The sequence below is a fragment of the Eleutherodactylus coqui genome, chromosome 1 (genome assembly GCF_035609145.1).
Source record: "Eleutherodactylus coqui strain aEleCoq1 chromosome 1, aEleCoq1.hap1, whole genome shotgun sequence".
NCBI classification, from domain to species: Eukaryota; Metazoa; Chordata; class Amphibia; order Anura; family Eleutherodactylidae; genus Eleutherodactylus; species Eleutherodactylus coqui.
In genome coordinates, this window is record NC_089837.1 from 286,666,114 (window position 1) to 286,681,076 (window position 14,963).

A 14,963-nucleotide genomic window follows, 5' to 3' on the forward strand; every position below is an offset into this window, starting at 1 on the left:
AGGTTTTGAAGCAGCCCGGCCGCTCGCTCTTCCGCGGCGGCCGGCGCACCCATTGAAAAAAAATGAACATGCTGCAGCCAGCGAATCCGTCACATGGCTGGCTAATCCAGGGATTAGCGGCCGTAGGCAGATTTGCCGTGGCGAGATTCCGGACGGAATTTCCACGGCAAATCCGCCCAGTGTGAACCCAGCCTAAGTGTATCGGGAGAAATCTGTCAATGAAGCCGAATCATGCAGTAAGTATCTGGAGCATTAGAGAGTTCCGTTTTGCTGCTCTGTTTAGGAAGTGAGAAAACGGCACCACTTGCTGGATGGTTCTGTCTTATGATGGAACCAAATGGTGACGAACCAACCCCTCTTGACTTAAATGGGGTCCGTTCAATTTTGCCGTAATGTACAGTATGAAATGGTGCAGCTTGTTGCGCTATTTAGTCCTGTTTTCTATAAGTGTTCAGAAGTGGTGTTTGAAGTATGAGAGCTCATTACTGGACTGTATAGTCCTACCATCTGGTGATCCGGAATTTCTGGAATTGTGGAGTCTAGAGGAACTTATTAAGGTTGCAGGAGCAATAAAGCCCTTGTTGCCTGAGTTGAACATTGTAACGGCAGGGGTGCCACAAGGTAAGAATTTTTAACAAGGTGTGCTTGGTTTAAGATGAGATAACTTGTCACAGCAAGTTAACACTCAAGTTAAACTTTGCTACATCTTTACTTCCTGCTCCGGGGAGCCAGCAGTGACAGGGGAGACCCGCACAGAAATAGAACATGCCGCGATTTGTTTTCCGCGTGTGTTTTCACGCGGACAAATCGCGGCAGTGTGCATAGGATTGTGTTTTTCAATGCAATCCTATGCAGGCGGGCATGGGCGGAAATTCTACGGGAAATCCCGCTGCAGAACTTCCGTCCGTGTGCAGGGGGCCTTAAGGTCAGGTTTCTTCTTCATTTTCAACCATTCTTTAGTTGATTTACTTGTGTGCTTTAGGTTATTGTCTTGTTTCATCACCCACTTTTTAGTTTTAGGGCTTCTACCCACTAGCGTTTTTGTTAACGCTGCGATATCGCTGAATTTTTTTCAATTGGACTTTCTAATGTTAAAATCGCATTGCACAAAAATTGCAAAAACACAAACTTGTGTTTTTTGTGCGATGCAATTTTAACATTAGAAAGTCCCATTGAAAAAAATGCAGCGATATCGCAGCGTTAACAAAAACGCTAGTGGGTAGAAGCCCTAACAGGGAACAGGTCACGTCCCCACAGAATCATAAACTAAGTTATGATGGGTGAGGTATTTTTTACACTCGCCTGCTCCTGCGATCCACTGGTGTCCCCCATTGAAGTTGGCAAACGGCACGAAAATCTGACTCTTCAGAGTTCCTTGCATGTGCTCTTCCATAGACTTGTATAGGAGGGTGTGCACACTGGGCTCTGAAAAGAGTCAGACTTTCTGTTGCGTACCCATATCAGATAGGGACCACTACTTGATTATGAATACCTCACGTGGCTCCCCAACACATGCCCTAACAGCACCATAAGCTTATGGCGCTGTGGGAATAGGATCGGTGGTTTAAATATTGTGAAAATCCAGATAATTCCATAGGTTTCACTTTTTTCTTGCATCTATACATGAAAGCACCAGCCCTGCTTACTACTGGCATAAATAGTGTGCGTAATACGCAGCCAAAATATGCTTGTGTGAATGAGCCGTAAGGCTGGAGAGAGCTAGTAATTGTGCGTAGCACTGATGAGGGTAGTCGTACGTGTTTGTCCTATGACGATGCGGCAGGACAGGTCAGTATTGGCTCGACAAACAATTATTGCACACCATTCAAAAAAAAAAAAACTAGACCCCCAACCACCAATTAGATGAATAACAATTCTAGATGGTGCAAAAAGGGCAACCAAGCGCAGTAATAACGTGGTGACTGTACAGCACTCTGCAGGGGCTTAGTACCATCCAATAATAAGTAGATAACTGCCCTCTACTGCCATGTGCCAGCCAGCAGGCAGAAAAGTGTGCCACAATTCCGCTCCCTGTCAATCTCCATAGCCGGGAGAGCATGCATTACCGAGAGGGAGGAAAGTACAGCCGAAAGCTTTCGCAAAGTCTAGAAGAGCTGCGGCCGCCGTGTCAGGCTGGTTTAGGGGGCGGGCCGAGGCTGGTTAGGGGGCGGAGCAGGCGAGGCAGGCTGGTAGGGGGGCGGGCCGAGGCTGGTTAGAGGGCGGAGCAGGCGAGACAGGCTGGTTAGGGGGCGGACCGAGGCTGTTTAGGGGGGGGAGCAGGCGAGACAGGCTGGTTAGGGGGCGGACCGAGGCTGTTTAGGGGGCGGAGCAGGCGAGACAGGCTGGTCAGGGGGCGGGGCTGGAGGTGCACGGGCGCAGGACGCGGCTAGCTGTGTGCACTATCGCGGACCATGGGTGCCTGTCTGGGAGTGTGCTCCCTCCTGAGCTGTGTAAGTATTGCTGCCCCGTCCTTCCCCGTGTCTGGCGTCCTCCCTGTATACCGGCGGGAGTGTTGTGTAAGTTGTAGGTGCTTAACACTTGCCGAGGCGCCGTGTACAGTGGCTCCTGGGGAGGTGGTGCCAGCCATCAGCTCTGGCATTATTCTGGGCGCTCTGCCCGGGGTCAGTGGACGAGCTAGCAGCTGCGGCCAGGTGGTGTTCCCCGGGGTGGGGAGTGGTGATAGGAGTGGTTACACTACAGGTAGTCCTGGACGCTCGCGCTGTTAGAACTGTTCGCATGAGTGCAGATACGCTGCGTATCACACAGTCAGTAGAACCCATTGATTTCAGCGGCTTCATCCACAGCTGTGTGTCTTTCATGCGACTTGATCGTGTGTAGAGAAAGAACGCAGCACGTCCAATCTTGCGTGAGACCAATGGCCGTGTGTAATTACACACAACACCTGTATTCACTGGATTTAGGGCTCCTTCCCACGGACGGATTTCCGCCGTGTAATACGTGTATTATACACAACTCTAATATGTTGCTGTGGATGCGCCCTTAGTGCCTCCCTTTTTAAAAAAAAATTTTTAAGCCATTAAAAGGCATCTGATCTACAAGATCACTGGGCCAAGAACATTTCTTGTTTTAAACAGGAAAATGGATGTATCAATAATGGATAGAAGAGAACTGATGTAGGCGTTCTATAGGCTGCCCGTCACTTACTCCAAATGTATCCATTGGTTTCAAGAGTGTCCATTTGGAGAATGTCTGGGTGGTCTCCATCGGCAGACCCTTTTCCCCAGTCTTGTAAAGCATAGTTGACTACACTTCAAGACACAACATGTCTTTGCTAATTAATGTATACGGCACATTGTGTCTGGGGGTATAATATATAAACCTTTTTACATGGCAGTTTATGGACACTTGTTGGTATCTTTTCTCTTACTGTATAGTATGACAAGGGTGATCAAAGGATGTTGCAAAACAGCATTGAGTAAACTTTATTCATAGTCTGTGGTAATAAGTGTCAGGCTGTTTCTGGCTTTTTCTCGCTGCAGTTTGTGTATGTAAGTATACGGTGTGAATGTGTTCTGTACATATGAAGGAAACATCTCCTCCTTCCATGTGGGAATGATACAGCACTGTTTGGATCTACAGCTCTGTAAAAGTAAGTTACTTTCCTTTGGATGTGATGCCCCTTATCCAGAGATGCTGCTGGTCTAGTCTGGTCCAGCGCACATCCTTGTCTGTCTGAGCAGATACAGAGCTATGAGCTCAGAGTTGGATGTTGGACCTCAGCACCTGCTTAGCATGTGGGAACTCCCAAGTAAATAGCTGAAACTTCAGCAATATTATATCTCATAGATTCCCTGGTGTGCACTGCACTAGTATAGGTCTGCAGTCGCTGCCCACAGTCTGCTGTTGTACCTCTTGTATGTTATATCCACTGATTCATACAAAATTGTGAGAGAAAATTGTGACTTTTTTCATATTTAGGTAAATTTTTATTGGACTTTCTCAATAGTTGACAATAACTCCCACCCTCCCTTCCATGGAGTGAGCACATGGCCCATTGTTATTTATTTCTTATGTCTGAAGAAGACGTGAAAATATGGAAAGCAAACTTTTATATTGTAACCTAGATTGTTTATGAAGTATGAACCGGCTGCAAACCCTTCATAAAGGGTATCAAATCATGTGAGTAGTAGCAAAAAGCTAGACTGTTCGCTGGAAATTGAACAGACCCCAATGTGGGGGCTGTTCGGTTCTGTCATAGGATGGAGTCGTTCGGTCAGGGGTTGACATTTTCCTGTTCCTGCAAAGGAGCGGGGGAAAAAAGGAATTCCCTAACAGAATCCCCCATGTGCTTTTGCCCTTTTGTTTTAGCAATCGGTGAGGGTTTCGCTTCCCCCGATGATCTCTACTTCTGAAATGTCACTTTGACCTTTTTCAAAATTTGTTTTTAAAAAGTTTAGTTATACTTTAAATGTTGTGTGCTTTTGATATTGAGACCCCATACTCACCTCTCCAGCGAGCCGCAGGGCATGACTCGTAACCACGCGATACTTCCGCTGTGCTCACAGTGGTAGTATCGGGTGAGGAACGGACGTTTTTCCACGGCAATTAGAGCAATTGCTGCAACTTCTTCCACACTGCAGAATACTGCAGCGTGAACATTGAAAGGCAGAATGCTATTAGGTTCAATAGAACCTAATAGCTGCAGGATAACGCCGTAGATTTCCACCACGTGAAACGTGGCAGAAATCCGTCCATGGGAATTAGCCCTTAGTGGCATAACCATTGTTTCTGAGAACTTCTTGACATCTGCGTTGCATGGAGGCTGCTAACGTCTGGCACCTCTGAGCAGATATTCCAGTTCAGCAATATTATACTACCTTCTGCAGTTCCATTGCATTTTTTTATTTTCCCTCATAAACCACGTTTTTGATGTCACCCCACAAGTTCTCTATGGGATTGAGATTAGGGGATTGGGCTGGCCACTCATCACCTCAATACTATTGGTCTGTAACCAAGATGATGATTGCTTACTGGTGTGATTTGCGTCGTTGTTTTGGCATAGGGCAACATAATCAAGTATTTTGATATATTCAGACTTAGGCGGGATTTCCCGCAGAATTTCCGCCCGTGGCCGCTGCAATAGGATTGCATTAGAAAATGCAATCCTAGGCAGACAGACGCGATTTGTCCACGTGAAATCACACGCAAAAAGCAAATCGCAGCATGCTCTATTTCTGCGCGGGTCTCGCAGAGGCCTGCACAGAAATGTCACTCCCCGGCCGCTGGCTCTGCTCTGCACATGCGTCGGCAGCCAGCACATCAAAGAGCCGAAGCCGCAGGAGAGGTGAGCGCTGCACTGGTCCCTGCAGGGGCTCAGGTCGGGTCCCGCTGCGAGAATTCTCGCAGCAGGATCCGACCGGTTGTCTGCAGGCCGCCTTATCCATGATTCCTAATATACGATAAACAGGCCCAGCACCATGGCATGATTTTTGTTTTACTGTCTTCACAGTGTACTGTGGCTCCAATTCAATGCTCAGGGATCATATGACACAATGTTTACGGCAACTAGACCCAAAAAGACCATCAGTCTACAGAACCTTGCACCATTTCATTTTGGGCCAGTCAATTAATGATTCAGTTACTCAGAATGAGCAGCATGCATGTCCTAATTGTTAATTGCAAGTAAATTACTTGCGATGTACAAATATGACTTCTACCAAAGACACAGTGATTTTATTAGGTTAAAAATGTAGGACTATTTTTTTTGAACACTACTGTAGGTGAAGAACTGCATGACTATGATTGGCTGTGACAGTCGTTGCCGACTTTCGGTCACTTTGTGGATCAGCATACGCCATGCTTCCCTCTTTTTGTCCGCTTCCTTCAGATTCTCCACAGTCGTGTTCGTGTCAAGCTTCATTGTGTCTAGCCAGCGTGTTCTTTGGCGTCCTCTTCTTCTGGACCCACTGACTGTGCCGAGCGTTAATGTTGTTTCCAGAGAAGTGGCTCGTATGACATGACCAAAGTATGAAAGCCGTTGTTGGGTGATTTAGCTTTCTAGTGATACTTTTAGTCTGACAGGGTCTAGGATCGCCTTATTCATGACCATCTCTGACCACGGTATGAGCAGCATACGCCGCCAGCACCACAGCTCAAAGACCTTGATCCTTCTTCTGTCTAGTTTCGTGAGTGTCCAGCTTTCGCATGCATATGTATTTAGTGGGTAAATAACCGCATTGATTATTTGGATCTTGGTTGTAATGCTGATGTCTTTGCTCCTCCATATCTTCGCCATTCCTTGCATTGCACTATGGCCAAGGCTGATTCTTCGTTTGATTTGAGGCCCATTCACCACTGCGGTAGATTTTGGATCCAAAGAAAGTGAAATCTTGGACTGATTCAATTTCTTCATTGTCGATTTTTATGTGTGGTACAACATTGCTTGCGGTTGTCAGCAGCTTTGTTTTCTTAACCCCTTAAGGACATGGCCTTCCCCCACCCTTTTTTTAAAAAAAAATCGTAATTCTATTATTTATCCATCGACATAGATGTCTGAGGGCTTGTCTTGGGTGGGACGAGTTGTAGTAAAAACTGGGCTGCACTTGGTTCCGGTATCGGTTGTGACAACTTACATCAACGGAAGTCAGGTGAGCGCTGCAGCCAATCCAGAGGCTTTAGCATCAATATTTGGCTCTCCTGGCATCATGGTGCCCAGGATGCGAGTACCAATGCCAGGAGAATGGGCAGTGACACGTTAAATTAGTTCAACCGATGATTCTTAGAGGGAATTTATACCAATTCTTGAATTTCTGTTGAAATCTGAAGAGTAAGTGCATGTTCGCACGTAGCATTTACATTGTGGAGTTTCATCAAAAGAATAGTTTGTGTGAAATCCACAGCGTTTACAATAAAAGTCATGTGGATGAAATTATAACACCTCTCATCCGTATTGTGCTGAAAGAAAACATTGCAGAATTGTCCGTCGTTTCTAATTGCAGGTGCAGCCTTTGCTCAATTCAATGACAGCTGTGCCTGCAATTACAAGCGCCAGCTACTACACAGTGGTCGCAGCCAACTGCTTGTGATCTGACCCCCATGTATTGCCATGCTGTCAGTGGGTGCCCGATTGACTGGGGTCCTAAGCGGTGGACCCCCGCTGATCAACTATTGATGATCCATCCTGAGGATAGGTCATCAATTTTTGGAAAATCCCCTTAAATCTGCAGCAAGTCAATCTATACTGTGGATTCTCAGCACCGATTTAATCTCTCAAAGGAGAGGGGGTGAAATCCTCGTCAAAATCTGCATATTGCATACGCATTTTAACGTGGATGCATACCAAAATCTACTAGAAGTGGACACAGCTGTAAGGCCGCTTTCACACTGGTGACATAAAATAATCAACTGGAATTCGCTGCAGAATATTCAGTGTCAATTTCTCCCCCAAAAAACTATTTCATCAAAGTCTGCAGCTTCCTGCTGTGTTTTTAGTGTAGATCTGAAAGTGGAATCTGCCTTGTTAATGGGCAAACATCCGCGTGTGGAATTCTGATGTGGGCTTTCCACAAATCAGCAGGCAATGGATGGTGGCCAGATCTGTACCTAAATAGTGTGGATTTGGCCATGGATCAACTTGCGGAGCTGTTGTAGATTCTAACCCTCGTATTTCAAGGATTAAAATCTGCAGTGTAAACAGGCACACCATGTGAAGATTTTTTTTTTAACTCTCCACATGGCTTCAGGGTCATTCACACAGGTGTATACAGTTTCTGCGCAGCGTTTTCATGGATCAAAACTGTGTATTCCCTGCTTATTGCATTTTTTTTTTTTTTGTGTATTCATTTTGTTGCACGCGCAACAAAATGCAAGAAGGCAACACTATGAAAAGCGTGCATTGCATTCCCTGCAGCTGGATTATCATCGCAGGGAACGCAATGCAAAAATGCCCATGGCCTAAAGGCTCTGGAAGAACTCTGAGTTGTTACTCCTACATATCTCCCTATTGAAGGATGAAGCTGTTCTGTGCTCTGCTGCCCTTCTTCTAAGTAGTATTTACCTTTCTCAGTCATTGAGCAGCGGCTGATAACAGGCTTCCTGCACTGTTCACCACACCCAGAAACCAGAACCCGGATGATGAAAGAGGTTGTGCAGGATCAGGGACCATGCACACAGGCTGTGTGGACATTTCTGCATCACTGTTATTCCTATGCGGCTTGCATTCCGCACCTATTAAAATCCGCCCCTATTAAAATCCGCCCATCTTTACTTCCAAAGCAGTTGCAGAATTGTTGGACAGGGAGATGGCAGAATAGGTGAGCAATGAGCATTATTTATTTATTTTTTTTATCCCAGAGTATTTTTAGGCTGTAATTATTATTTTTTATCCCTTAACGTTCCAGGATGTACATTTATGTCATGGAGGTCTGGGCTTTGTGTGGAGTGTGATCTGGGGTCAGTCGACCTCTGTACAATGTGGGTGCTAGCTGTTTCTTACAGCTGACAACTGTCCGCACTAGCTTCAATCAGAGCTCCTGCTGATTGGAGCTGTTAACCATTTAAATACTACAATTCTGACAGCGGCATTTAAATGCTCTAATCTATGTTTGGGGGTCTCAAACAGCTACCCGTGATCTCATCGTGTTCTTCCGTTTCCATGGCAGCTGCGGGTATTCTGAAACTTCCCAGATCTGCTGTTGCAGATTGCTTATTAAGCCATGCCTTTGGTGTGGCTTGATGGACTACCTGTCAGATTGTGGTATTATATCATACTGCAGGAGCGATCAAATCATCGCAAGCACATGTTCCCCATGGGGTGTTAAGATTTAAACATTAATAAAACCATCTTAAACTATTAAGTTCTTTTCTTTTTCTTCTAAAAAAACAAACATTTTGCCATATTTATAATAAAAAAAAAATCCCCAAAACATCTTCGATATCACTGTGTCTATAAAGCACCAATCTCTAAAAGTAATGTGTTACCCTGCTCGGTAAATGTAAGAAAAAATAATGCCAAAATTGTGGGGTTTTTTTTTTTTTTTTGTCTCTTCGTTTCCAAGAAAAAATGTAATAAAAAAACAACCTAAAAAGTCATAATACAAAATATTAATAGAAACTACAGGATATCTCGCAAAAAATGAGCCCTCACACAGCTATGTTGATGTAAAAAAAAAGTTCCGAGATATCAGAAGATGGCGACAAAAAATAATTGTATTTTTTCAAAGATATTTAATATTTTGAAAGCAGTACAGTACAAAAAAAACCTATATAAACTTGGAATCAAAGTAATCGTACTGACCATTCAATAAAGTTGCCGTAAGTCATTTTTGCTGCAGTTTATACACCGTAGAAACAAGTCCCCCTCTCCCCACCCCAAAGATGGCGGAAGTAAATTTTTGCTTTTTTTTTTTCTCCCTCATTTCATTCCAACAAAAGACAAGCCCTCAGATATCTACGTTGATGGATAACCAAGTTGGCTGGCATGGGATGCATGCTTATGCTGGGACAACTTAGATGGTGTAGACATGTGGTGCGGATGGACTCTTCAAGACTGCCCAAATTGTGTGATTTTCATGTGGTGTGATAGTCAGTAAAAGCAGGTTATGAAACCAATGATTTACGATGGTTTCCTTCTCACCTGGATGTTTTCACTGTTACGATGCTGAGAGAACAATAAATCGCAGCGTGCTCTATCTTTCTGCGATGTGTGACCTTTTTTTTTTAATCTCCTATGTTTCCCTATGGAGCCTGCTTTTTATCGCAATGTGATTTTAACATTAGAAAGCCCGATTGACTTTTGCTATTAAAAATAAATTGCAAATTTTTTTATTGCAGCAGGGAAAAAAAAGAGAAAAAAAAAATTGACGCTCAAAAATCACAGGAACAGTGACGCAATTTTCTCTCCTGAGAAACTAGCCTAAGGCCTCCCTCACACAGATGTTTTGCACCGCGATTAGTGTGGCGCTTTCAGCACTGTACTGATCGCGGTATCACACTTTCATTGTCTGCAATGGGACTGCTCAGACAGCCACTCAATTGCAGCGCTTTTCAGCACTTCGATTTTCGAGTGGTGTCCTATTTTTGGCCGTTTAGCCCTCCTCATCACTGATGACGAGTGATAATTTTGTGTCCACGAATGAAAGTTAAATGCGGCAAAGCACCACAATTTAAATCGCGGTGCTTGCCACAACGCCTATATTTGGGAGGCCTTACAGTCAGCTTCTGACAAAAAAAATGTAAAGAATCCAAGTGTTTTTGCACAAATGTGGCTTATGTATAAAGTTTACAACTTTTTTCTCTTAACGACCTAATTGTGGCACAGGTGCCCAGAAAACACCTCCCAAGTTTTTCATCATTGTCTATATTAAAAGTGGGCAACTGTTAAGTGTAGAAACAAGCTGTTCGTCGGCATAATTAGGCACTGTACATATTTCTTTAGACCACAAATGCCCCGGGCCGCCTCCTGTATCACTAGTTGTACACATGGGATGTGCATTCTAATGAATCCTACCATAGTCTTCAAGTTTGCATTTAGGAAGCAAATGAACAAGAGGAAAAATGGCGCAGGGTCTGTAGCCTTTAGGTATGTAACTAGCGTGGTAACTTGTAGATGTGTCTGGGGAGAAAGCTGGGAAACGCTGATCTGCACTGCAGTCTTTATTGTGCCCTGAGCTTCTTGGCTTCACATCTAACCCCTTTTTGTTCCGAGCTGCTTTCCCCCCTCCTCAGGCCTCCCATGTCTGGTGAACAGCTGAATTATTCACCCCCTGAAAGTTTCCCAGCTCTGCTACATTTGTGTGATTTGATTCCAGTGTTCTTTAGTATTTCTTTGAATTGCCTTAATGATAAACATATTAGCATCAGTCCTTCACTATCTCCTATTTATTTCTCTCTAGGCTTCATGTCTGTGTGGCACAGCACCATGCATCCTCTGTGGATGTTGCCCGTCTACGAAGAATTCAACTATAACCCGCCTGACTTTCTCGTTCTTCCTCCTTCTTGGAACCTTAGTGGCCTGTATTATGATCATCCCTGGAGTGGCAAACGGACTTAACAAGGTAAAGTTCTACTGCAGGTGTAACCTGGGAACAGTGCAAAACTACATATTATAACTTTTCAGTAACCTTGTGTTGGAGGCACTGCAGATTTGTTCATTTGTTATAACCTCTTGTAAATTATAGGATAAACATTGAATATATTGTGTAGATGACCTATTTCTGGACAGAGTCCCAACCTGTGATCATGTTGCAGCGATCCATGTGAAATCTTCTGCGTCTGTCTTTAAATAGGCGGGCATTTCCTTGTCTTAGGAACTGTGCACAGTCCAGTTCTTTTGGTCCTCATGATGCCGAACATGTACACTCATGAAGGCATTCCGCAGCTCAACCAATCAGAAAACAGAATTGCCACTGCTATTACTGCATGCATTGATGGTTTACCCCTCCAGCAGAAACTTGTACAGAAACTGTATCCAGTGTCTTGCAGAGCTGGATACAGAGAGCCCTTGACAACGAGCTCGAAGTGAACAAACAAGAAATTGCAGATTAATGGTCTGAGGAGCTACCACAAGAAGAAAATAAAAGGAACAGCGGGTTAATTAAAATAGGGAAAGCAATCCAGACAGGCAACAGCAATTAATGAGGGAGAAAAAGATTATAATTGGAGGTACACTTTCAATAGGCACTGTACCTTCAGCATGCTGTGCATTCATCAATAGTAGAGTGAGTATCAGAAACTCTGTAATATATCTGATTAAAGTGCCTCTTTCCACTGATCGTTCCAGTTTCCTGCTTCCTGAATTGATCATTTAATCTTAACTTGCAGAAAAGAGAGCCCAATACACTGTATCTGATAAACTGCAGGGCAGGTTCAATCACCATATCTTCTAGTAGCAAGCTTTAACCCCTTAGTGACCAAGCCTGTTGGCGCCTTAATGACCAGGCCAAATTTTGCAAATCTGACATGTCACTTTAACATGGAAAAACACCAGAAAGGTTTTGCATATCCAAGCGATTCTGACATTGTTTTTTCGCCACATGTTGTACTTCATTTAGGCGGAAAAAATAGACCGATAGAATTTGTTTATTTATTAAAAGCGCCAAAATTGGGAACATTTTGAAAAAATCGTCATTTTTTTCACATTTCCAACTGCAATATCCTAAATATGTGCAAACTTAATATAGAAATTTTTGCTAAGATATATATTTCCACCCGTTTACTTTATTTTGGGCGCACATTGGAAAAACTTCAGTTTTTTTTTTTAACCATTTAGGAGACGTACAAATTTAACATTACTTTTTAGCATTTTGAGGAACACTTTGTTTTCCTACACCAAGCCAAGATTGGAAAGGCTCATGAGTGTCAGAATAATAGATACCCCCACAAATGACCCAATTTTAAAAACTACACCCCTTAGTGTATTCACTGAGGGGTGTCATGAGTATTTTGACCCCACAGTTTTTTCTTAGGAATTAATTCAATTTAGAGGAGAAAAAGTAAAATTTCATATTTTTGCAAATCTATCATTTTTAAGACATATTTTTTTCCTATAGTTTACATGAAAATGAGAATTTACACCCCAAAATGAATACCCCTGTTTCTCCCGTGTTCAGAAATATACCCGTTGTGGCCCTAATGTTATATCTGAGTCCACAACGGGGCCCAAAATGAAAGGAGTAGTCAGTGTCTTTCAAAACAGAAATTTTGCTTGAAGTCCTTTTATGCCCCATAGCACATATGTAGAGTTTTTGAGCGCCCAAAACCATAGAAAACCCCCGCAAATGACCCCACTTTGAAAACTAGACCCCTTAAGGAATTTATCTAGGGGTGTACTACGTATTTTGACCCCACAGTTTTTGAATAAATTCAAGCAAAGCAAAAGGAAAAAATTAGGATTTTCGTTTTTTTGGCAATTCTGTCATTTTAAAAACAGCTTTTTTTGTACAGCACACATATGAAGGAAGACTTGCACCCCAAAATGGATACCCCTGTTTGTACTGTTTGCAGAAACATACCCATTGTGGCCCTAATATTATGTCCGCATGCACAACGGGGCCCAAAATGAAAGGAGTAATCGGTGGCTTTCAGAACATAGATTTTGCTTGAAGTCCTTTTAGGCCCCATTGCCCACTTGTAGAGTTCTTGAGCGCCCAAAACCATAGAGAACCCCCACAAATGACCCCATTTTGAAAACTAGACCCCTTAACGAATTTATCTAGGGGTGTACTGTGTATTTTAATCTTACAATTTTTGAATAGATCTAAGCAAAGCAGTAAGAAAAAATGACGACTTTCATTTTTTGGGCTATTGCGTCAATTTAAAAAGTTTTTTTTTTTTTTTTTTTTGTCCCGTGTTCAGAGACATACCAATTGTGGCCCTAATAGACTTACAGGACACATGGCTAGGCCTACAATGAAAGGAATACCCATTGAATTTCAGGGTACAACTGAATAATTTCCAGGCCCCATTGCCCACTTATAGAGCCATTGAGCGGCCAAAACTATAAAGAACCCCCTCAAATGACCCCATTTTGAAAACTAGACCCCTTAACAAATTCATCTAGGGGTGTACTGCGTATTTTGACCCCACAGCATTTGAATGAATCTAAGCAAAGCAGAAGGAAAAAGTTACGATTTTCAAATTTTTTTGGCAATTTTTAAAATTTAAAAACAGCTTTTTTGTACAGGGTACATAGGAATGAAGACATTCACCGCCAAATGGATCCCCCCGTTTGTCCTGTGTTCAGAAACATACCCATTGTGGCCCTAATTTACTTACAGGACCCATGGCAAGGCCTATAAAGGAGGGAACACCCATTGGATTTCAGGGCACAACTGAATCAATTCCAGGCCCCATTGCTTATTTGTATGGAATAAAAATTGACTCCCTAAAAATTCCCCCCCCGCCCACACACACTCCGTGCCCTTTTCGGCGCTTGCAAATCTTAGATAAAAGTAATAATGGGAACTGTGTGGTATTTACGAAGACAGGGGTAATTACGGAGGCTGGTTGGAATGGGTCCATGGGGCAATAAAACCGTGTATCCCCCCTCCTTTCATGCTTTTTGGGGGTCATTTCTTGACCTCAGCGGCAGGTATGGGGTGTAAAAAGTGGCGCTCTGTGAGTCTTCGTAAGCTTGATGAGGTGCGGCGGTCTCACACAGAAGACGCTCAACAAGGTGCTCCTGGAACTGCAGGAAGGTGAGCGTTCCCAGGGCTTCTTGTAAAATATGTATTACTGGTAGCGGTCTGAATAACGCCGGGCTCACACTGGCGGAGGCCCGCAGCGGATCCCATCTGTGAGCCCGGCTGTGACCCTGCGTACGGCCGCGTAATTTACTGCGCATAACTGCCTACTCACACAGGCAGTCATTCGCAGTACAATTTTTTTATTTTTTTTTTGTTTGTATTTCCCGCACCGTCGCGTAGCGATGACGCGGGTACCCGCAGCCCGTATACAATGTAGTTGCGTATGGGCAGCGGGTATATCCATGACCATGGAGCACAATAGGCTCTATGCTGCGGATAGCCGCGGTAAAATAGAACCTGCTGCGTTCTCTTTTCTGCGAGTGGATTACGCAGTCCCGACCCCACTAATGTGAGCGGAATTGTGTAATCCAGTGCGATCTGCGTATTACCGCGGATCAGACGCATGCGGAATCCGTAATTCCTATCTGGTCATGTGAGACCGACCTAAGGTAGATCGCTACCTTTTTATCACGTGACCGGGGACCGCTCAACAAGGCCACCTGTCACTGCTCCAGGCTCTCGGCGACCGCTGGAGATTTTAAGTTTCCTGGGCTCCTCGACTCCTGCGCATTGTGTCCGGTATTTTGCCGGCAGTCGCATGTGCAGAATCCGGGTAAGTTCACGGATGAGGATCGCGTTGGGGTGCAAATACGGAGGCCTCCGGTAAAAAGTTTCATCTCATCTCACCGATCGCATCGGTGAGGGGAGATGAAACTAACTTTTTCTTAAAACTTTTACGTGATCGCCATTATCCTTTGG

The 14,963-nt window shown here is 44.0% G+C and overlaps 1 protein-coding gene across 1 annotated transcript in view; it reads left to right on the forward strand.

The window, feature by feature from the left end:
• The first annotated feature begins 2,347 nt into the window (after positions 1-2,347).
• The window catches only part of SERINC2 (serine incorporator 2), a 34,996-nt gene continuing 22,380 nt past the window's right edge, over positions 2,348-14,963 (forward strand). Inside the window, exons 1-2 of the mRNA XM_066572575.1 lie at positions 2,348-2,450; positions 10,854-11,015. Coding sequence (XP_066428672.1) covers positions 2,412-2,450; positions 10,854-11,015 — 201 coding nt within the window. The 5' untranslated portion in view covers positions 2,348-2,411. The remainder of the gene's footprint in view (positions 2,451-10,853; positions 11,016-14,963) is intronic.